General features: G+C 36.4%; 1 protein-coding gene across 6 annotated transcripts in view; it reads right to left on the minus strand.

Annotated features, from left to right (window-relative positions):
• Positions 1 to 24,718, minus strand: part of KIF3A (kinesin family member 3A) — a 48,980-nt gene that overhangs the window by 8,406 nt on the left and 15,856 nt on the right. For 2 of the 6 annotated variants that reach the window (XM_031666035.1, XM_031666034.1), the window contains exons 6-18: positions 20,887 to 21,026; positions 20,294 to 20,491; positions 19,802 to 19,976; positions 15,038 to 15,136; positions 12,661 to 12,732; positions 10,214 to 10,222; positions 6,943 to 7,099; positions 6,361 to 6,541; positions 6,035 to 6,145; positions 5,561 to 5,686; positions 3,765 to 3,818; positions 3,344 to 3,412; positions 2,326 to 2,450 (exon numbers count right to left, since the gene is read on the minus strand). In XM_031666035.1, coding sequence (XP_031521895.1) covers positions 2,326 to 2,450; positions 3,344 to 3,412; positions 3,765 to 3,818; positions 5,561 to 5,686; positions 6,035 to 6,145; positions 6,361 to 6,541; positions 6,943 to 7,099; positions 10,214 to 10,222; positions 12,661 to 12,732; positions 15,038 to 15,136; positions 19,802 to 19,976; positions 20,294 to 20,491; positions 20,887 to 21,026 — 1,516 coding nt within the window. Of the gene's footprint in view, positions 1 to 586; positions 1,690 to 2,325; positions 2,451 to 3,343; positions 3,413 to 3,764; positions 3,819 to 5,560; positions 5,687 to 6,034; positions 6,146 to 6,360; positions 6,542 to 6,942; positions 7,100 to 10,213; positions 10,223 to 12,660; positions 12,733 to 15,037; positions 15,137 to 19,801; positions 19,977 to 20,293; positions 20,492 to 20,886; positions 21,027 to 24,718 lie in introns of those variants that run through there. The other 4 variants (XM_031666037.1, NM_001168760.1, XM_031666033.1 and 1 more) reach the window with 3 other exon arrangements.

Genomic DNA, 24,718 nt, shown 5'->3' on the forward strand with positions numbered 1-24,718 from the left:
AGTTGACTTAGAGTAAATGCAAGAGGATGGCAGCCCACCCCATTATGCCAGATAGTGAGGGCTAGGACAGGTGATAATTTCCAAGACTGGACTAGGTCATGTGGCCAGGCCAAGTGAGCTGCATGCTTGCCAGATTTGAACCCCCTGATTATCTCTTCTGAGGTACTCGAAAAGGTACAAGTGCATTCAGAGGAAATCAGAAACAAATCATCTCAGGCAACACCTCACAGATGCGTATGTAGGGATTTACGGAAATGCTATATTAATGTATTATATTTATTGCAATTTTGACCAATCCATCTAACTATGCGTTTCTAATGAGGAACACCATATTGAACATATCATATAATGTAATATAACATCAATAAGCCATTTAATGCATGTATTCATCCATGTTTATGGCTATCATTTTCTTAGGGTTTCCATGGTTATAGCAGGCCAATTCTAGTAAACAGAGATGGTGAGTGGCTCATATAATATTGGGCCACACGATTTTTTTAATGTTAAACTAAAAAAATGACATATCTTAAAATGGGTGTTCTGGAAAATGTATTCAAATATCTTATCATATTATTTATTTGTTTGCTTTAGGGTCCATACAGTTTAAAAAAAAAAAAAAAAAAAACAGTAACTAAAACCGAGAGATCTCAAGTAAATAATTCCAATTTCTGGCTCTTCCTTAGAAAAGAGAAGATCCAGGCCAGGCACGGTGGCTCACGCCTGTAATCCTAACACTTTGGGAGGCTGAGGTGGGCAGATCACCTAAAGTCAGGGGTTCGAGACCAGCCTGGCCAACATGGCAAAACCCCATCTCTAGTAAAAATACTGAAATTAGCCGGGTGCAGTGGCAGGTGCCAGTAATCCCAGCTACTCAGGGCACTCCAGCCTGGGCAACAGAGTGAGACTCCATCTCAAAAAAAAAAAAAGAAAAGAGAAGATCCAGAAACAATGAGCCCTCTATTTCCATAGATAACTAGGAAGAGAATAGCAGCCACTCACTTTAGACAGGACTGCTCACCACTGCCAATTTTCCTCCTATGCTGAGGACAAATGTCTTACCGATTATCATCACACTTGCATTGTCATTTTATTAAAAATGGAAAAGTAAAAGATACATCTAAAGGGACTCGTGTTTCTTAGAAATGATTTGCTTCACTCATAATATGCATGGCATGTGTTGGTATAGGAAAGTTTTTAACCCCTCACCTAAATGCTACAGAATGTAAAAATTTGTACATTTTTAATATTCAACTGTTTGCCCAACCCTGAGTTCAACCTTCCCAAATTTGTAAGTGTTAAGTCATGTCTATGAGATTATGTAACACAAAAATATCAAAACTATACAACTTCATCCCACATGTAACTTGAAAGTCCATGCACTCAAAGTAGGGAACAAAGCAGCTTATTATTTTCTACATTTCAGGAGCCCCAGAGTCTTAAAATCAGCTTAAATAAACTGAAGAGTCCTTGATGTAGGAAAGGGAAAGGAAAAAATAAGCTCCAGCCCAGGACTCCCATATCCCGATTTCCCTGAGCTTATGTGATGATACATGCAGACTACCCAACAGTCAAAACCAGTGCCCAAAGGAGAGGGGAAAATGTCCAAGGAAGTTCTCCTTAGCTGGTGACTGAGGAAATCAAGGTTCTTGGGGTACTGTGACAGAAAAACTAACCAGCTGAATACAATACCTTGGGAGACCAAACAGGCAAATTAATTAGCATTTCATAAGAAGAATTAGTCTAAGAATTAAGGAATTAAACCCATTATACATTTCGGAAATAACAGAGTGAATTAAAAATAAATTCTATTACTCAGGAGCCTAAGAAGTTGGAAGACCTTAATTCTTTGGCCAGATTTTATTTACTCAAATTCTAATACACAAGGAATTTGATTTTTTTTTTTTTTTTTTTTTTTTTTGAGACCAAGTCTTGCTCTGCCACCCAGGCTGAAATTCAGTGGCATGATCTTGGCTAACTACAACCTAGGTTCAAGTGATTCTCCTGCCTCAGCCTTCCGAGTAGCTGGGATTACAGGCACGAGCCACCATGCCTGGCTAATTTTTGTATTTTTAGTAGAGACGGGGGTTTCACCATGTTAGCCAGGCTAGTCTCAAACTCCTGATCTCAAATGATCTGCCTGCCTCGGCCTCCCAAAGTGCTGGGATTACAGGCGTGAGCTACCACACCTGGCCAGGAATTTGATTTTTAATAAATCAGCTAAAATATGTATTATATTTTAACTAAATAAATGTTAACTTCCTGTACATGTATCTAATTAGAATACCTCAATGCCTTCATTACATCAGATTCAAGGACAGTCCTTACCTTCTCCCTGTCTTTGGCCTGGCTTTCCCCTTTGAAGTTCGTGGTCTTTCTAGTTTCATCAAAGACTGACGCAGACTCTCCTCAGTATAGGCAAGATACACATGAGAAAGGTCCACTTCAAAGGGCTAAAAGAAACAAACACAAAGCACTCTTAAGGGAAAGAGTTAAGCCAGATTTGGGGGAAGATTTAAAATACTGAATAAACTCCTCAAAAAAACCTGCAGAAACTAAAACCAAAGAAACGTCTAACGACATCATCTTCTAATCCCAGTATCTAAAACGTACTCACCAAGGTTGGTGAGTAAGAAGCCCTGACACACTATAAATTTCCTTCCACACAAAGAAAAACTGCTGCTGTTTTTCTTAAAGCTGCTCCCTCTTCTTTTTTTTGAGACGGAGTCTCGCTCTGTCGCCCAGGCTGGAGTGCAGTGGCGCAATCTCAGCTCACTGCAAGCTCCGACTTCGGGTTCACGCCATTCTCCTTCCTCAGCCTCCAGAGTGGCTGGGACTACAGGCGCCCGCCACCGTGCTCGGCTAATTTTTTTTTGTATATTTTTAGTAGAGATGGGGTTTCACGGTGTTAGCCAGGATGGTCTCGATCTCCTGACCTCGTGATCCACTCGCCTCCGTCTCCCAAAGTGCTGGGATTACAGGCGTGAGCCACCGCGCCCAGCCTGCTCCCTCCTCTTCTTGACCTATGACTAGAACTAGCTTTGAAGAGAAAGACAGACACATTCTAGTCTCTACCCATAACCCTACGACCCAGAGTGGTAGTGAAAAGAGGACTCCAAAGAGTGACTCCATGCCGTCTTATGGTGGGAATAAGCCTGACATCAAGACTGATGGTAAGCAGAACGGTCCTCCTCATCACCCCATCCCAGAGCCTTTATTCCCAAAAGATCAGCCCGTTTCTCAGCACAGCTGATTAACAGATATCAGGTTGATAATACAATTTAATGATTCATATTCCTATAAAGAAACAACTGTAGTTTTGTGTTTTTTAATGAAGTACTCTTACATCTTTCTCCTTTTTATCAGGTACTGGGGTTTGCTTCCTCATGTTATTTCCTGTATAGGCAACACATTTCTCAAAAAAAGAAACGGGGGAGAGAGAGAAATGTCTTAATTAGTAATCAATACTGTGAGTGAGGCAACTAACTGAGAAATCCTAATATTACACTAGTAAAACATAATTTGAATGCTGGAGCAGAAAGGGCCCCAGAGGTCACTTAGTCCCACATAGCCCCTGACCCTGATCATTTCTACCCAGACCATGATCTGTATGTTACAATTAATTACACAGAATTAGAAAAATATTTTATCTGCCCTACTGGATTCTCATCTGATTCATCCACTGGACCACGTTCCTCCCCGTTGTAGCCAGCACAATATCTAGACCATAGGAAGTACTCTCATGAAAGAATTAAGGTAATACTCACTAGCTGCCATTCTCCTATGTCTTCATTCCAATGGACATAGTTTTCAATCATTTCCTTTTAAAAGGATGAAAGAGAGTCTATTTTTAATATTTAATAACATTTAAAATACTGAAGTCATACAACTAAAATCTTAATGACATTGAGTAATAAAAGTCTCAAAACATTATATACTGATATAACCTTTTTATAAATTCTAAAATATATATTTCTTAGGAATGGATGTAGATGCAATAAAACTAAATAAAAATGAAAAAACAATAGAATGAGAAACTCAGGAATCAAGATAATGATTACCTTGGGTTGGAAGAGGCAAAGCAATGAAATAAGGGAAGGGGAAACTGTTTGGTTAGAAGTAGGTTATTACCAGGGTCCTAGCTTTTGTTTTGGGTGATGAGTTCATTACAAAAATAACTAAATAAAAGCAGGCCATCCTAGGACCAATAAGGAGAATGTACCATGAACCCAGGATTAATTCCATGTACCTGTGGTCCAAAAAAAAAAAAAAAAAAAAGACTAAGACTTATTTTCAGACAAATTTCTTAAAGTTGTATTGAGATTCAAAACAGATTTTTTAAAAAATTGGCCAGGCATGGTGGTTCACACCTAGTAATCCCAGGACTTTGGGAAGCCAAAACGAGCAGATCACCTGAGCTCAGGAATTCAAGACCAGCCTGGCCAACATGGCTAAACCCTGGCTCTACTAAATATACAAAAATTAGCTGGGTGTGGTGGTGCACACCTGTAATCCCAGCTACTCAGGAGGCTGAGGCATGAGAATCGCTTGAACCCTGAAGGCGAAGGTTGCAGTGAACCAAGATCACACCACTGTACTCCAGCCTAGGCAACAGGGTGACTCTCCCTCTCTTACAAAAAAAAAAAAAAAATCATAATGTTAAAGTTTACCAAAATGTACTGGAAAGACAAATTTTGGATTAAAATAAATAGAGGCTGAGATTTTAAAATTATACTAGTACTAAGAATTAGCACCCATCTGGAGATGAATGATGGTGCAGGTTGCACAACAGTATGAATGTCCTAAATGCCACTGAACTGCACACTTAAAATAGCTAAGATGGTAAATTTCATGCTATCTACATTTTACCACATACACACACACACAAAAGAATCAGCATCCACAGCAGGGAGAAAAAGGTAGCATAGGGGTTCCATTTATTCTACTTGTACCATACTGGGCGCTGAATGTAGGAATGGGACCCACACCTTGATTCTGATTGCATATACATGAATCTGAGTTCATCTAAAAGGTTAAAAAATTCTCATTGAGGCCGGGCGCAGTGGCTCAAGCCTGTAATCCCAGCACTTTGGGAGGCCGAGACGGGCGGATCACGAGGTCAGGAGATCGAGACCATCCTGGCTAACACGGTGAAACCCCGTCTCTACTAAAACATACAAAAAACTAGCCAGGCGAGGTGGCGGGCGCCTGTAGTCCCAGCTACTCAGGAGGCTGAGGCAGGAGAATGGCGTAAACCCGGGAGGCGAAGCTTGCAGTGAGCTGAGATCCGGCCACTGCACGCCAGCCTGGGCGACAGAGCGAGACTCCGTCTCAAAAAAAAAAAAAAAAAAAAAAAAAAAATTCTCATTGAGATCCTTAGATACTCAAACACAGATTATGTATTAAGAAAAGTTAACAACTAAAGTGAAAAGTGATGGCATTTGTTCAAAATATTGTACATTCAGTAACTGAAGTATTAAGTATTTACCATCAATTAAATTAGAAATCCTTGTTCCTTAACCCCAGTCAAGTGACTATCTGGGTCAGAGAACTTCCTTTTTACCTGATAATCCCGAGGTATAAAATTATCAATAATAAGCATCTGAAGTCGAAGCTCCCGGCTAAGTTGCCGAATATTCTCCAGTAGGCCTTCAATTTCCCTCTGATGTTCCTGTTGAAGATCAGCCATCTACCAGAAAATCCATAAAAATATTATGAACAAACAAGACTTTAACTACCAAACAGCACCATCTCACATAGGACGCTTGTCTAAGAGACCTTGTGAGAGCTTACCTAGTTCTTTTATAAAAATGATAAACAGCATGACACTATCAGCATCTATTCTACACTATTCGTTAAGGTTGAAAAGAAACAACTTAGCCTAATAGATAAAATTAAAAATTGCGCATAAAGGATAAATATTTTATTTCTTTTAAATTATAAGCTCACATTATGATTACTTATAAATTCTTAATCAAACAACTCCTTTTTCAAAAATTCAGAACTGCATTAGTAGGTAATTTCTAAGAGAACCAACCTCTGATTTTGCAGCCATCAGCATAGTCCAAACTTTCTTTAACTTCTTGGTCTTTCCCTGTGCTTCCTCTTGCAAGCTGGTATATTTTTCTTCAATATCCAAGCGTTCTTGCTATGACAAAAATTAGTAAACTTCAGAATTTTCTTTGTAAAATCAAATATCTAATTCTTTAACAAATGACATAAATGATCTTAGCAACTCTGATCTTCAAAGCAATCCATAAATATGCTTTAAAATTTCAATACGATTATAGATATTTAGCTTTCCACTAGAAAAGTTAAATCTCGCTGGCAAAATACCAAACTAAAAACAGAAAGTCACATTACCTCTTTTTCCTCAAGTTCTCTGCGAAGTTGCTCTGCTCTTTTCCTCCTTTCTTCCAGTTCCATGTTAGATTCTTCAAGAAGTTTCTCTTGTTCCTCAGCTTTGGCCAACAAATCAACCCCACCAACAATTACCTTCTTTTCCAGGGCAGATAATTTTTCCAGCAAAGACTGATGCTCTTGTCTGTTGATTAGAATGAGGATACTCTATATTCACTGATCATCTATTATTCTACTAATAACATTTCCCAAAATTTAACAAAAATTTGGATATACAATTTCAAAATACAAATATAATTATGTAACATCTCTACCAAATTATACCACTGTGTAGTATCGATTTCTCATTTAATCTGTAACTCATTCTAATTCATTGATATGTTCTCCTATCACGCGGAAATAAAATAATCAAAACAGATCTAGTTTTTAGAAATACACTATATACAATAGACCCTTCTATCCAAAACTAGTTACACTGGAGACAAAAATCAAGCTTTTAATTACTATTCAATTTTCCTATTTTATATATCCTATGAGAAAACAGAAATTTAAATCATGAATTCATCTCAATTCAATAATACTCACTGGGCTTTAAGAAGATCTTTTTCTCGTTTCTCTAATTCAGCTCTAGCCTTGTTTCTTTCTTCTTCTTCCATGTCAAGCTTTGTTTCAAGTGCTTTTCTCTCCTCATCAATTTTTGCTTGCATTTCAATCATCTTGTCTGGGGATACTTTCTTTTTTCCTATTTGAATCATTTAATTGAAACAATCACTAAAATGAGTCAATGTTTCAGACTTATATAAATTACCTCCTTCAATGTAGAAAGCCTACACTCCTCAATAATACAAAACCAATTATCAATATTTTAAGGAAATCAAACCAATAATACCATGCATTTCCATTTATTACGTTCCTAGAAGAACTTTATAACTCATTGCTAAATTCAAACTGTTGTCCAATTTTACAATGATAACTAAGAACAAAAGTGAAAGAGAAGCAAAATAGATGAGCTAAGTAATAGGAAAAGAAAGATTAACAGGAAAGCCAAATTTAAAAAAAAAATTATGTCCCCAGATAACAAATACAGGTTTAAAAAAAGGCAACATGATTCTTCAGTTACTTTTTCTTGATAACCAAGTACAAAATCAAGTGACTCCTTAAAATATATTTCCCAATTTCACATAAAACAAGTGAATAAAAGTCACATATAGGTATAAAACGCACAGATAAAAATATCAAGCAGAATTTGTATCAAGTAGTTTTAATATATTTTTCAGAGTTTTTCTAAAATGTTTGTTAAATAACATTAAAGTATTTAATTTCACAGCATACTTTCAAAGGAAAAAATTCTATGCTATGTAATTATGTAACAGTTACATACACAGTAATTAACCAAGCATTTCACTCCTCAGCTGAGCTGTCAAGATATATCATCATACACTAAAGGAACAACTAAAATAGCTTGCTATTATGTCAAACTCAGGACTCGAAGGCTCCCTAAGTCAGAGTAACCATGCCAAGTGTCAAATATAAGTAGAAATGCTACCAAATAATAAAGCTGGAATACGGTTTCCAATTGATTATTTTTGCTAATAATGTCTAATAAAGTATTTTACATACATGTAACAGGTGCTCAAGGAAAGTTTATTAATGAATTTCAAAATCATAAAATCCAAATAAAACAAGAGAAAATAAAACTAGCTTATTAAACTGGTTATGAAACTGAATCAAAGACAATTCATTTCTGGTCATACAGTTTCTTAGAAACATACATTCCTTCAGAAAACCAATAAAATTTTTCATAGAATTGGTCTGAGGCTCTCCTAGAACCTTTCTGTCATTCTTAACTTCCTTCCCAAAGAACTATAGAAGAAGAGTGTAAATCATAAGAGTTTATAAATTGTTAATGTCTCCACCCAAAAGCTAACCCCCCACCACCTAACAAGGTAAAAGAACTGAAAAACAATTATGATGGAGATACATAACTGAGTATATTCTTTCAGGAACTATGAAATGAAGAATCATTAATAGGCTTTAACTCTTCAGGATAAAATTACGTAAAAAACTCAAGGGTTTAAAATACATTACTTCTATAGAACTGTAAGTCCAAAGCAAACCTAAGGCACGAGACAAATGAAACAAAAGAGTAAATAAAAGCACTGATCCAAATTCATGCTTTGGTGTGGTGTGATTAATTGCATTCCAAAAGTCAGGATGTAGACTGATTCTATTTACTGGCTTGTTTGGTACAGTCATCTGTATTGAATCTTACGAATTAGCTATTAAAAAATAACTTTAAAATAATTTAACTACTATTCCCATAGTACTTCCCATTAGTTATACTATGTCTTAGAAATTTGAAGCTACAAAGTATCAGTTCAGGTATATAGTAAATATACACATTCAAAAAAGTGTAACTTGCTTTCCACCTCAGAATTATAAGTATTTAAAGACAAAATGGGACATATGTTAAGATAAAAATAATAAATGCATGAAGACAGTGATGCTAACAGTATAGAGGAAATGATCTAATCAACATATGAACAGTAGTATGCACAGGCTTCAAGGGTTCTAATTGTTTTAATAGTTAAAAACAGTTTCAAAACCCATTAAGCAGTAAAATAAAAAGATTTTTTTTAATAAAAAGATTTTATATGTAGAAATACAAAGACACATAACTGTTCATGAATTAATACATTACATTAGTAATTTAAAACTTTTCAGGTATGTTTCCAAACTGATACTTTAGCAGCAAAAGTCTTATTGTGGTCTTGTAACACTTTCATGAAGACAATCAAAGAGATATAACCAGGGTTAGTTTCAAAAGCCTAATATTTAAGTAACATATTACTCTAGCCAAAATCACTCTGATAAATCATTATATTTCTTCACAAATAATATTTTAAGCTAAATGTGAATATGTACTAACTCTCCTAACCAGGTATTTAAAAATGTGACATCACTAAAAGTCACTTTTACATGTATTTTTTAAGACTTTTTTTTAAAAAAAAAAAAACCTTATTAAACAAACCAAACAAAAAAGAAATCTATTTCTAACACTGCATGATAAAATTCAGCACAAAATTTCAGGCAAATAAATATTTTTAAAAGTTAATGCCTTGGGAGGTCGAGACGGGCGGATCACGAGGTCAGGAGATCGAGACCATCCTGGCTAACACGGTGAAACCCCATCTCTACTAAAAAAATACAAAAAACTAGCCGGGCGAGGTGGTGGGCCCTGTAGTCCCAGCTACTCGGGAGGCTGAGGTAGGAGAATGGCGTAAACCCGGGAGGCGGAGCTTGCAGTGAGCTGAGATCCGGCCACTGCACTTCAGCCTGGGCGACAGAGCGAGACTCCGTCTCAAAAAAAAAAAAAAAAAAAAAAAAAAGAGTTAATGCCATAAACAGTATTTAATTAAACCAGACATAAGTAGCAACATTTTTTATTGCCCTTTGCCATGTGCTCTAATATTGTGAAGGTAAACTGGCCAGGGTAAGTTAAAGGGGAAGAACTTCAGGGCAGTCCTAACTGAATCATTTTTATTACATAAGCACCCACGGCATAACCAGGCATCTGATTCTTGGCTTTTTAAAAAAAGGAGAAAAATGTTTGAATGTGAAATAATTTACACTTGTATTTCCAAAATTTGGCTTAATGGGTGTTTAAGAATTTAGGAAAAAAAATGAAGTTATTTTTAAAAGCTAAAGTTGAAAGAGTGTTAAAAATACAAAAGATAGATACTTACCTGGCAAAAAAAAAAAGTATTAAATTTTAAAAATTTAATGTATTTAAATAACATAGTTCTTTATAGGATAAATAATTGTACCATGTGGAGTGCAAATCAATCACACCAACCTGCTTGATCTTGCAATAAGAAGAAGTAAGCAAATCGCAGACAGGAAGCATATGCACAGAGATGAGGAGGAAAAAAAGGAAAACATTATTTCTCTTGTAAAACAAAGAAAAATACATAATAGCATTCATTTAAGTGTAGAAGTAAAAATCAAATCGTTATCAAAACTGAAATAGAGCCCATGTAAAAAGAAAGCATATTCAACACAATGAGAGATGTCATTTAAGGAAGAATATTAAAGTTAACTTAGTCTTAGATTATAACTCAAGCCAATCTCAAGAGCTCACACTGATTCCCCAAGTCCTGCAAAGGTCACAGTTCAACACCATGTGGTTATGCTAACAGTAGACATGAAATTAGGAACCTGCTAAGACCTGGGAAGTAATCTAAAAGAGCAAAACAGAAAATTAAGCCAATTTTAACAACTAGTATGTTCAAAGTGACAAAATTCACACTGTCCATATCAAAAATGTCCCAATTCAATATTTGTTTTTGTACATGGATCTATTACAGGCATGCTTCACTTTAAGAAAATCTAACACAAAAACCTGAACCAAACAGATAAATTAGATTACAGTAATTTCCCGATTATTTGATCAACAGAAAGGTCTAATGAAGAATTTTTAAAGACAGCAAGTTCTCCCAATACATCCGATTTCCCAACCGGATTAAGGGCTTTTTTTTTTCCAGAAAATAAAATTATTACGTAAAATGAAGTATACCTGTACAGTAACAAACTTACATTCCTTCTATTAGTAGACTGTTAAGGGTAATTATAAACAATGATTCTATAGGAGTCGGTGTCAATGATTCAAGCAAGAAACACCTTTTACAAAGGCCATTCAGATATTTAAAAGGGAGGGTACACACAATTTACACACAGCAACCACATGCTAGGACAACCATCTCTCCACTTTACCAACACGCCCACATTACAACAAAAAAATTCTGTGCTAGATATGCAAATAGGAATTAAAACTTCTTGAACAAAGTACAACTCATTTCATAACATACTTTCATATAACTACTCTTTAATAATTAAGTTTTAAAACAGAAAACTAAATTGCAATGCCTCCCACTCAAATATTTTCTCATATTTCACAGTTTATTATACAAAGTAATACCTCTATGTGGTTTCTAATGCAATTCCAAGTATTTTACAAATTATCCTTTGAAATGAATTGTTTTGGTAACTTGCCTATGAATTGTCAATAGAGAAAGAAATTTCTAATATTCTTGGAATTCTTCTTCTAGAAAGCTAAAAGCATAAGAACAACAAGCAATTATTTTTGTCATTCGTTTTGAAAGGGTAAGTATATAGATAATGCTTTAAAAGACAGTAAGCTGCAGGGTGGTACAAGAAAGCAACACTACTCCCCTTTCTTCTGAAAATAAAATATAAATAAATTAAGTAACACTTTTCAATTTAATTAAACTAGGTTTTAACAAAAGCCTTTAAGTTTGAAATAAGTCTAAATGGATCCTGCACAAACTTCTCGTGATTCTGCATTCGCAAATCATACCTTAGAAAATTTCTTAAAATCAGCTGGGTGCGGTGGCTCACGCCTGTAATCCCAGTACTTTGGGAGGCCGAGGCGGGCAAATCACGAGGTCAGGAGGTCGAGACCATCCTGGCTAACACGGTGAAACCCCGTCTCTACTAAAAATACAAAAAGGAGCCGGGTGTGGTGGCAGGTGCCTGTGGTCCTAGCTACTCGGGAGGCTGAGGCAGGAGAATAGTGTGAACCCGGGAGGCAGAGCTTGCAGTGAGCAAAGACTGCACCACTGCACTCCAGCCTGGGCAACAGAGGGAGACTCTGTCTCAAAAAAAAAAAAAAAAAAAAAAAAATTTTCTTAAAATCTATCAGGTAATTTAGAAATATGGATAAATGTCCGTTTGAAACAAAATGCTATTCAATTCATTTTTACTTGCTTCAAGCTTTACATTTTTCTTTATTTGGGAGCCTTTAATCTTAAGCTACCAATAAGAATAGGACACCAAAGTGTAAAAACTTGCAACTTTACGACATGTTATAATGGGCGTTGGTGTACTTCAAATATAATTTGTACTTTTAGATATATAAGATTTGATGTTACGTGTCCATTATTCTGAGCAGGATTACAAATGTGTCATGAAACCTAAAAAAGAACCATAAGAATTATTCTTTTATACAGCTTACTAGCTCTCTTTACATTATCTCAATTGCAAAAGCATGAATCTCTCTTCCATTGTCTCAAACATAAGCTAAAGCATATGTTTTAACAATTATGATTAACTGGAAGCAATGAAAGGGGGAGGAGGAATCATCACATGCTTTGTTCTACTGAGGAATCCAACATGTATTCTTTAGGTAATGACAGGGAGTGGTGCAGCAGCATTGCTCAAATGAAGCCCATGGGTTATGGAAAAGCCAAAGCTCTGTTAGAGAATGTAAGAGCTACCACTCACTAGGCAAGAACTTATCCAGAGGTTTCTCTATGACAGAACATGTGGAGTCTGAACTACTGCTGCTGCTACTGCCTGGAAAACAAAGAAATGAGCCCAACGGGAACCAAAGAAAGAGGAAACAAGAAAATGAACACATACACAAAGAAAAATTCAGTTTTGAGAAAAAAATTTTAAAGGACAATCAAGCTCTGTATTAAAGAACCAAAATTTACTTTCCTAAAAAACCAGTCTTGGTAGTTTATCCAATATTCTCTACTTTACAAAGCCATACAGAGGAATTAGAAAGTGTACTCCTTTAAGCAACTACTGTGGGCAAATTCTACTGGTCACCTAAAGCCTAATCATTCAAAGGGTTGAAATGAGAAGAATAAAAAATAAAGAAGTCATTTGGTGAGATTTTAGTCTATTGAAACGATTTAGGTTGATAAGCTAAAGGAATGGAGTTTTAAAACTTAAAGCCATATGTAATATTATAGGAGTGATATATTACCCTTCATAATAGGGTAGTCTGTCTCCACTTTCAGTCTCTCCCCACCAAAATATCAAACTATCAAATATGTTTAAGGTTGGATAGCAAAACTTTCAAAAGGCTCATTGAAAATTTTTAAATTTCTAAGCCTGGAAGGAAGATATATTACTGTTAAATATTTTAACATATTAAACAGTGGCATTTTTCTTTTTTTTTTTTTTTTTTTTTTTTGTTTCGGTGTCGGCTTTTTTCGCCCAGGCTGGAGTGCAGTGGCCGGATCTCAGCTCACTGCAAACTCCACCTCCTGGGTTTACGCCATTCTCCTGCCTCAGCCTCCCGAGTAGCTGGGACTACAGGCGCCCGCCACCTCGCCCGGCTAAGTTTTTTTTTGTATTTTTTAGTAGAGACGGGGTTTCACCGTGTCAGCCAGGATGGTCTCGATCTCCTGACGTCGTGATCCGCCCGTCTCGGCCTCCCAAAGTGCTGGGATTACAGGCTTGAGCCACCGCGCCCGGCCAACAGTGGCATTTTTCTATTTAATTTTATTTTTAACAAATCTGTTATCAGCTTCTGCTGTGAAAGTAATAATCTACTCTGTGAAAAACTAGATGTGAACAAAAAAAAAATTTCTCTAAGTCAGGCAAACATTTTCTGCAAAAGGACAGATAAGCGTTTGAGACTTTACAGGCCATACAGCTTCATGTGAAAGCAGCCATAGAGCATAGGTAAATAAATGAGCATGGCTGTTTCAATAAAATTTTATTTACAAAAACAGGTGGTCAGCTGGATTTAGCCAGCAGATATTTTGCCAATTTTTGCTATAAAACATTATTTTTCTGTCTTTTGAAGTTACAAAATCTTTACATAGTTTTTAAATTTGGGACTTCTAATCAAGCAGTGATGGGTTTATTTTCAGCACGATCATTTTAATAAGACAAACAAAATATGCACCAGCTTGAAAACAATGACCACATTAATGGAAGAGAGTTCTGAAATAAATATTTATGGTAAAAAGGTTTGAAATGTAGGCCATTATAATATGTCCATTTCATTTGCATATTATCTATATTCTTATCATAATAAACAGTCTTAATTCACACTTGGCAACAAATCCCCCAGACAAGGTGAGAATGAGAATACATTTTATAAAGAAAAAGAACTAAATTTAAAAATGGAATTCTTCATATAAATTTACTATTTAAAAATTCAATGACTTTTAAAGACTAATCTTGTTCGCGGAAAAACTCCACATTATCCTAATTTCCTTAAAAAACTTAGGTTCCGGCCAGGCATGGTGGCTCATGCCTGTAATCCCAGCACTTTGGGAGGCCGAGGCAGACAGATCATGAGGTCAGGAGATCAAGACCAGCCTGGCTAACACGGTGAAACCCTGTCTTTACTAAAAATACAAAAAATTAGCCAGGCGTGGTGGCACGCGCCTGTAGTCCCAGCTACTCGGGAGGCTGAGGCAGGAGAATCACTTGAACCCAGGAGGTGGAGGTTGCAGTGAGCCGAGATCATGCCACTGCACTCCAGCCTGGGCGACAGAATGAGACTCTGTCTCAAAACAAACAAAAAAACTTAGGTTCCTAACACAGATGTAAGTCCCTACATAAAATTAAAACCCACAGGAAATTTTAAAACAGCATACCCACTATTATAGAGTCTTACAATTCTAAATTTTAAAAAACAGAAGATATATTCAAAGTCAGCTATAAACGGATCAATACAGGAGAATAAATGCAAAGTTAACCAGGTAAATGGCATACACCTTCTAATTGTTATAACAACAACTAGATAATTGTTATCTAATATATTAAACAGATAATGGCAAAATAAAAGTCATGCACTCTACCACTTTGTGAAACCACCTAACTTCTACAAATTAGAATACTAATCAGAACTTACCCCTTCTTTTTTTCCTTTTCTCTCCATCTTCTCCAACCTCACCTTCTTCATCATCATCTTCCTCTGACCCACTGATATCAGAGCCTGATATTTCTTCTCCTTGGACAGAAATTTAATAGGATGTTTTTTATCCTGTACCAAGTCATTAGCTATTTAGGCAATACCTATATCAACTTTCTTCCTTAGGTTTTTGTTACTGCAAACAACAAATTTAAATACTATTTAAATGCTCTAGAGAGTATAACAGATACGCCAATCTCAGACATAGATAAGATGTACAAAAAGACTTTATTTTTAAAGTCTCTAAAGAGAAATTAAATTCTGACCCAATTAAAATTTCAAATCATTCTGGCTAGGCAAGGTGGCACACGCCTGTAATCCCAGCACTTTAGGAAGCTGAGGCAGGCAGATCACTTGAGGCCAAGAGTTTGAGACCAGCCTGGTCAACATGGCAAAACCCCATCTCTACTAAAAATACAAAAATTAGCTGGGCGTGGTGGTGCGCACCTGTAATCCCAGCTACTTGGGAGGCTGAGGCAGGAGAATCACTTGAACCTGGGAGGCAGAGGTTTCAGTGAGCCAAGATGGCGCCACTGCACTCCAGCCTCGATAACAGAGTGAGACTCTGCCTCAAAAAAAAAAATACATAAAAATATTCAAATCATTTAGTTATGTATAATTTTAAACATATACATAAATTATGTGATAGAATTACTAATTCAGTCTTTAAAAATGTGATCACTTTTGAGGAACAATTTCTTCTAAAACAGCTTCCTGCTTAAGATTTCAAGAAAATCACTTAATCTGTATTTTTAAGAGACACAGAACTGTCACGTAGCAGTGATCCCACTATTAGGACTGTATCACAAGATATTTTCAAAAAAAGAAATGCTTATTTGCACAAAGATAGTGCTAACTACACATTAACTTAAAGATAAAAAACAGTAAAAAAGGAATGATTAAGCCAAGAGAACAGATCAGCACTGTATCATCTTCACGTTCGCTATTTTTAAATGCCACTGTTTACATATGAAATGTCTAACAAAATAAAAGTAAGAGGAGAAAAAAGTAAAATATACCCTAATCACAACCAGGTAATAATTGTACCTGTAAGTACAAGATGGAAAGGAACACAGAGTATTGGGAGGAGGAATCACTGAAAAATATTTTGTTCTCTGGGCTTAGAAACAATGATATCTTGATAGTAATGAGCATAGCTAATGCCCAAAACTGGGTTTCTAAATACCACTCTCCTACCAAAGGGACCAGAGAGAAGTGAATGATTTTAAGGCTGGGCAAGGAAGACACAAGATAAACCTTTTGTAGTGCCAAAAAGTAACCAAATGCTCAAAAACACTGAAGAGCACCTGCTGAAAGAATACAGGAACTACTCTGAAGGATTTCCTAATAGCCAAAGCTGGGACAATTCAAGAAACAAAATAAATAATGATAATACTGGATTATAATCCATGATCTAAATAAGATAAATACTTGAATAAATAAATAAATGGGAATGAAGGGGCTGCTCTTCCTCACAATAGAATCCTAAACACTAACCAAGAAGAAATGATGAAATGGAAAATAACATTGAGCAAATGCCACAGGATTATTGTTGCAGGTAAGAACTACTGATGAATACTAAAAATAGTAGGAGAAAGTATGACGAGAAACAGGACCTTTGCAGTCTCAAAGTATCCCCAATGAGATATTATTAATTACAAATGGAAAAATAAAACAATAGATTTGCAAGGTCATTATAAAAGAACAGTAGACAAGGCCAAATTAATGAACATTCAACAAATATATGACCAGTACTCTTCAAAAATGTCAAGATCAAGACTGGGGAATTATAAAAGACTGAAGAACAAGTGTGCTAGACATCGTCATTAAGAAGGCATGACAGGGCCGGGCGTGGTGGCTCATGCCTGTGGTCCCAGCACTTTGAGAGGCCGAGGCGGGCAGATCATGTGGTCAGAGGATAAAGAACATCCTGGCAAACATGGTGAAACCCTGTCTGTACTAAAAATACAAAAATTAGCTGGGCATGGTGGCACGTGCCTGTACTCCCAGCTACTCAGGAGGCTGAGGCAGGAGAATCACTTGAACAGGGAGGCAGAGGTTGCAGTGAGCTGAGATTGCGCCACTGCATTCCAGCCTGGCGACAGACAAGACTCTGTCTCAAAAAAAAAAAAAAAAAAGAAAGAAAGCAAGCAAGCATGTCAAATAAATGCAATGTGTGATCCTGGATTGTATCCTGGACCAGGAAAAGAAAGGCACTGGAAGGAAAACTGGCCAAATTTGAATAAAGTCCACAGATTAGTTAATAAGACTGTATCGATGTAAATTTCCTGGTTTCAATGACTGTTGTATGCTTATATAAGATGTTAACATGAGGTGAAGCTGGCTAAAGGGTAGATAGGAACTCTCCATATCATGTTTGCAAGTTGTATTTAAGCCTAAAATAATTTTTAAGTTTAAAAATTATTCTTTTAATGCTATGCTTTTTTCTTGTTGTTATTATCAGCTCCATTAACTGGATTATAAAAAGAAATGTCATAAGAGCAAAAATAAAGTGCAATGTATTAAAAACAGTATTATCATAGAATCCAGCAATTCCATTGCTGGGTACATACCCAAAAAATGGTAAAACAAGAATTTGAACAGGTATTTGTATACCCACGTTCATAGCAGCATTATTCACAATAGCCAAAAGGTGGAAGGAACCAACTGTCCATTGGTGGGTGAATGGATAACAAAATGTAGTATATACACAATGGAATATTATTCAGAATTAAAAAGAAGTCCTAATACATGCTACAACACAGATGACCCTTGAAGGCATTATACTAAATGAAATAAGCCAGTCACAAAAAGACAAATGCTGTGTGATTTCACTTTCTTTTTTTTTTTTTTTTTTTGAGATGGGAGTCTCACTCTGCCACCCAGGTTGGAATGCAGAGTGGCATGATCTCGGCTCATGGCCACCTCCACCTTCCAGGTTCAAGTGATCCTCCTGCTTCAGCCTCCCAAGTAGCTGAGATTACAGGCGAGAGCCACCATGCCCAGCTAATTTTTGTATCTTCAGTACAGATGGGGTTTCACCATGTTGGCCAGTCTGGTCTCAAACTCCTGACCTCAAGTGATCCACCCGCCCCGGCCTCCCAAAGTGCTGGGATTATAGGCGTGAGCCACTGCGCCCTGCTGATTCCACTTTCATAAGATATCCAGAGCAGTCAAATTCACAGACAAAGCAGAATGGTTGTTGGCCAGGACCTAGGGGAAGGGAGGAATGGGTAGATACTGTTTAACGAGTATAAAGTTTCAATTTTGCAAGAAGAAAACTGGAGACGGATAACTGCAGAACGATGTGAACATAACACCACAGAAACGTAGACTTCAATGTGGTTAAAATGGTAAACTTTATGTTGTGCAAGTTTTGCCACAATTTTTTAAAAGGAAAAAATTCAGGCACTTGCTATAATATGGATGAACCTTCAACGTTCTGTTAAGTGAAATAAGCCAGTCACAAGAAGACACTCTATGATTTTACTTATATGAGGTACCTAGAATAGTCAAATTTATAGAGACAGAAAGTAGAATAGTGGTTACTAGAGACTAGGGGGAGAAGAGAATAGGAAGTTACTGCTTAATGGGCACAGCGTTTCTGTTTGGGATGATGAAAAAGTTCTAGAAATGAAGAGTGGTGACAGTTGCACAACAATGTGAATATACTTGATGCCACTAACTGTACACTTAACTAACAATGGTTAAAATGATAAAGTTTATGTTGTGTATATTTTACCACAACAAAAAAAATGTAAAACATAAAGTCAGCAAAATAAAAGTATGCACTCACCATTAACATCGCTAAGAAATTAAAACTCTTTAAAACATACTGGCTATAAATACCACCTAGTGGTCACATTTAAAATACCAAATTTCATTATCTAACAGTTCTCTTACTGCTTTTCCTCAATAACTGTACTTGTTTACTAAATAAGGACCTTCTCTAAACATTTGTGATGCTGGCGTCTCTGAATTTCACCTCTGATCTAGTCAGTCTCCTCACAGACTACAAAGGTGCTTTGAAACCAAAGCCCTCTGTTTACCTGGTTCGCAAAGGAGCTCTGTACCTATCACAAAGGATCTGTTTCTTGCATTAAGGTGCAAGGAATCACTGAGCACTTAATGCCTGGGAAGCATCTCACTCTCATAAATAAGATCTTCAAATTTTCCAACTTTCTAGCATCATGATGTTAGAAAAGAATTTCCAAAATAGAATCTCATGCTCAAATTTAGGTATGAAAGGATATTGTAAAGGTGACTTCATGCAACGCATTTTTCCTTATAGCAAACTTGGTTTACTCACGACTAACATCTTTCTTTACCTCAAACAATAGTGAGCTCATATTGACTGCAATGCCAGAATTCTGGTCATTTTCACCTAAATACATACATGGCAGAATTTGCTCTTATACAGAGACAAATAAACATTCATTCTTTAACAAGTGGTCATATGAAATCTATAAAACATCACGGGAATGTTTAAAAACCACATACACAAATATTATGTAATTTTACTTAAGCTTAATATGAAAATGCAAAAGTATATAAGTACCAAGTCACTTTCCAGAAATATTCATTTAACTACCAATGTTAGAGGCTCAAAAAAGGTTTAATAGAGGGGGCTTTTGTTACAACACTTAGTGGTTCAACAACATATTTTTAGCCAATATAAAGATTAATATTTTGAGAAAAAGCTACCTTCTTCAAGTTTCTTTTTCAGTTCTTCTATTTCTTTCTGGAACTGACGCAGCAAAGCATCCTTTGGATCTTCATTAATTCTAGCTTTATTTTTAATATTCTTAGCACGATTGGCATACCGTAATGTACTGATCGTTTCATCATAATTGTAATCTGCTGGCCCAATATTTGCACACTATTGAATTAGAAATATCAAACAAATCATTTTACACTTGACACAGTTAAAATTAACACTACCATTACAAATACGTCAAAAACTGTTTAAAGCACATATGCACCCTTGGCCTTCTTGAAAATGAGAGTGTCAACCACATGGGTTTCCAAACGACACTATTATGGGCTAATACACATGCGTGTACCACAGAAAGGACAACCACAAGTCAAAAAAAGGGAAAATAATCAAGTTTTAAAAATGTGATACATATCAATTATTGGCATAAATTAGAATCTTAAATTTGCCTGATGTTAACTATATCACCAATTAAGTCTTACCATCATGGTTTTTGAATTTCCTCCTAAGGAATCCTGAAGAAGACGAGTCAATTTAGAGTTACGATAAGGCACATGAGTGCTTTTTCCATCAACCAAGGCAGAAATTACATTACCAAGGGTGGAAAGTGAAAGATTGATTTTTGTAGCTTCCTTTAGGCGCTGTCCAGTAGCTCCAGTTTTTGCCTGCCTTTCTGAACCCTAGCAAAAACAGAGATGAAAGTAAAGCTAAAATGTTTGAAAAAATAGAATATTCTTCCCAAGGTTTTGTTAAAAAGTAATGTAACAGTAAACAACCTGATATGATGCCTGAATTCACTTCAAAATAATATAGGAAGGGAAGAAGTGGGTGAGAGTACATGAAACAAGATTAGCCATGAACTAATTGTTGGAGTTGGGAGTGTATGGGGGATCACTATACTATTCTATCTACTTTCATTTACATTTAAAACGTTCCATAATAAATAATAAACATACACAAGTAACAACTTAAAAATCATATGTAAATTATACCTTTTCACCTCAATTTTCATTCATTTATAAAATAAATGGATCACAAGAAAGAGTTATTCCTTAAGCAGCGTCCTGTTACTTACAGCAAGATCTACAAGATGGAGCTTCCCCATCCTGACATGCATGTTACCATCAATGCCTTTTTCACTGCATTCTATAGTAATTGTAAAGATGGCATGGGAACGGGAACTATGTTCATTCATATTAGTTGCACCAACAGAACCTTTAATAAATAAAGGAAATCCTTAAAAAGTGTGACAGAGAGTACCTTTAAAATTAATTAAACACCCCGAACAGTTTAAAATACTTAATTTTATCACAATCAAAAGCCAGAGAGCATGGCTAAACCATAAAGGCATGAGTGTGTACTTAGCCATTACATGAAATTTATCTTATACTTTATTGATAACAAATGAATTTGTAAGCTTTCTCATACTAAAGACGTAACTTTAGCAAAAAATAATTTCAATCCCAAGTAATACTGCCTAAAAAGTAACTAACTTACACCCAAAAAAACCACATTAAGTAATTGGAAAAAGTATTGCTGATTTAGCTGTCTAAAGAGAATTATGCAAGCTGGTGTACTGTAGGAAGTAAAAAATAATAATAATAATAAATAAATAATAGCTGGGTGAGAATTTTAGCTACTTGGGAGGCTGAGGCACAAGAATCACTTGAATCCAAGAGGTGGAGGTTGCAGTAAGCTGAGATTGCACCACTGCACTCCAGCTTGGGTGATAGAGTAAGACTTTGTCTCAAAAAAAAAAAAAAAAAAGAATTATGTTCTGGGCATATAAACCACAGGAACACTTGCGTGTATATGTTAGATAATACAACAATATTCAGTGCAGCATTAAAAAAAAGGTAGATCTAAAGACATGGAAAAATGTCCATAACATATAAATTAAAAATAAAAGCAAGTTAGAAAAGAATACATAATCCTACTTCTGTAAAAAAAAAAAAAATCCATTCAAAATATGCAAAGTATTTGCATATGTGTAAATATATGAACACATTGTGTAAACAAAAAACTTTTTTTACAATAGACCTGTATTAGCTTTTTTCTTAAATTCCAAAGTATTTTAAAAGCATTGTTGGCCGGGCACGGTGGCTCAAGCCTGTAATCCCAGCACTTTGGGAGGCCGAGACGGGCGGATCACGAGGTCAGGATATCAAGACCATCCGGGCTAACACGGTGAAACCCCGTCTCTACTAAAAATACAAAAAATTAGCCGGGCGTGGTGGTGGGCGCCTGTAGTCCCAGCTACTCGGGAGGCTGAGGCAGAAGAATGGCGTAAACCCGGGAGGCGGAGCTTGCAGTGAGCTGAGATCCGGCCACTGTACTCCAGCCTGGGTGACAGAGCGAGACTCTGTCTCAAAAAAAAAAAAAAAAAAGCATTGTTAATTTTACTCAGTGCCAAAATTATCTTCCTACTATACATTCATGCAGAACTTTTCTACGCAAGCTTTGATTTTAGAATTTAAACATTAAAGCGGTAGTCTTTAATGAAGAGACCAAAAGTTCCCACTAACTACCTGAGAATTAAATTAATTTCATTCTATGAATGAAATATTGTGTTAACAATTTTTAATTAAATAACCAATAATTAACATATTTCTGGTATTTAAATTTTTTTTAATAAAAGCATACAGAAAGTATAAAGTGAAAACTCCTGACATTCCTTTTCCCCAATTTTATTTCTCCTTCCCTAAGGGTAACCACTACTATCTGTCCTTTCATTTTGTATTTTATATACACACATGTAGACACAAACGCACACACAGTGCCCAAATAAATATATGGTTTAACAATTTTTCACATATAAATAAATGGGGTAAGGCAGTACATACACACTGTTCTATAATTTGCTTTTTTCCCCCACTGACAAACGTACTTTGAAATTCTTCCAGGTCTGTACAGGCACATTTAACTGATTGGGTTTTTTTTGTTGTTTTGTTTGAGACAGGGTTTCACTCTGTCGCCTAGGTTGGAGTGCAGTGGTGCGATCTCGGCTCACTGCAACCTCCACCTCTCAGGTTCAAGTGATCCTCCAGCCTCAACCTCCTGAGTAGCTGAGATTACAGGCGCACACCACCACGCCCAGTTAATTTTTGTATTTTTAGCAGGACAGGGTTTCACCAGGTTGGCCAGTCTGGTCTCAAACTCCTGGCCTCAAGTGATCCACCCACCTTGGCCACGCACAGTGCTAGGATTATAGGCATGAGTCACCATACCCAGCCTGTTTTTTTTCTTGTTTTTTTTGAGACAGAGTCTTCCTCTGTTGCCCAGGCTGGAGTTCAGTGGTGCCATCTTGGCTCACTGCAACCTCTGCCTCCCAGGTTCAAGTGATTCTCCCGCCTCAGCATCCCAAGTAGCTTGGATTACAGGCATAAGCCACCACGTCTGGCTGACTTTTTTGTATTTTTAGTAGAGACGGGGTTTCTCCATGTTGCCCAGGATGGTCTCAAACTCCTGAGCTCAGGAAATCTGCCCACCTTGGCCTCCCAGAGTGCTGGGATTACAGGCATGAGCCACCTCACTCAGCCTAACTCATTGTTTTTAACAGTTTTATTATAGTCTATGGTATTTTTGTGCCATCATTTACATAATCAGTGTTTTGTTGACGGTTATTTAGATTGTTACATCTGAAAATATCTTCCAGAATATGTCTAAAATTAGAAACACAGAGTCAAAAGGAATGTATTTTAAAATGTCAACAGATACTGTTAACATTGCCCTTCAAACAGGCTGCACCAATTTATATTCCATCCTCAGTGCCCATTTCTTCAAAGTCTCACCAACCTACATATCCTTCATCCAATCTGATGGGTGAAACATCTCTCTCTCTCTCATTTTAGCATTTTCCTGATTACTTGTGAAGTTAAAGAGCCTTTCACATACTTATTGCTGTGTTTAGTTCTTCTACAAATAAAATACATATTTTTCGCTAATTTTTCTATTAAGATTTGGTCTTTTTCTATTAATTGGTTCACAAGAATGTAATCAATTTTTGAAGTTTTTTTGTTTGATTTCCTTGGGTTTGATAGATCTATGGTCAAGTCGTAGAAACTTATAAAAATTTTTCATTTTTTCATTTCCTATTTCTCATCTTTTACCTCTAATCTTTTTTTTTTTCTTTTTTCTTTTGGTTGCTGTGTTGCCCAAGTTGGAGTGCAGTGGCGCGATCTCGGCTCACTGCAACCTCTGCCTCCCTGGTTAAAACGATTCTCCTGCCACAGCCTCCTGAGTAACTGGGATTACAGGTACCCACCACCACTCCCAGCTAATTTTTGTATTTTTGGTAGAGACGTTTCACCATGTTGGCCAGGCTGGTCTTAAACAAGTGATCCACTCACGTCAGCCTCCCAAAGTGCCGGGATTACAGGCGTAAGCCACCGCGCCCGGCCTTTTCACCTCTAATTTCTAATTGCTATTAGCTGCATCACCAGTACTAGGTTTGAGGCATCTGTATAACATCGCTGAAGCTTCTTACTCTTTAGACTAAAAACTTGACACAATTACTAAAAAGAACGTAATTTTTTAATTTAAATTTTGTTTTTCTTGTCAACAAAAGGGAAGCATTATAGTGCCTACTTAATGCAGACTACTGGCCTAGGTTTTTTGGGTTTCTTCCAGGTGTGTTTCTTTAGGACAGAGGCTCCCTATTGCTCAGGCTGGTCTCTAACTCCTGACCTCAAATGATCCTCCCAGTTCAGCCTCCCGAGTTGCTGGAATTACAGGCATGAGCCACCGTGCATGGCTATAGCTTAGGTGTGATCACTCACTCTACCACTTAGTAGTTATAGTACTTAGACAAGTTACTTAAACTAAGTCTCACTTTCTTCATTCATAAAGTAAGAATTTAATATCTTCATAGTCTCCTGTGAGGACTGAGAGAGCATTCTTATAAAGCA

The sequence above is a fragment of the Papio anubis genome, chromosome 5 (assembly GCF_008728515.1).
Source record: "Papio anubis isolate 15944 chromosome 5, Panubis1.0, whole genome shotgun sequence".
NCBI classification, from domain to species: domain Eukaryota; kingdom Metazoa; phylum Chordata; class Mammalia; order Primates; family Cercopithecidae; genus Papio; species Papio anubis.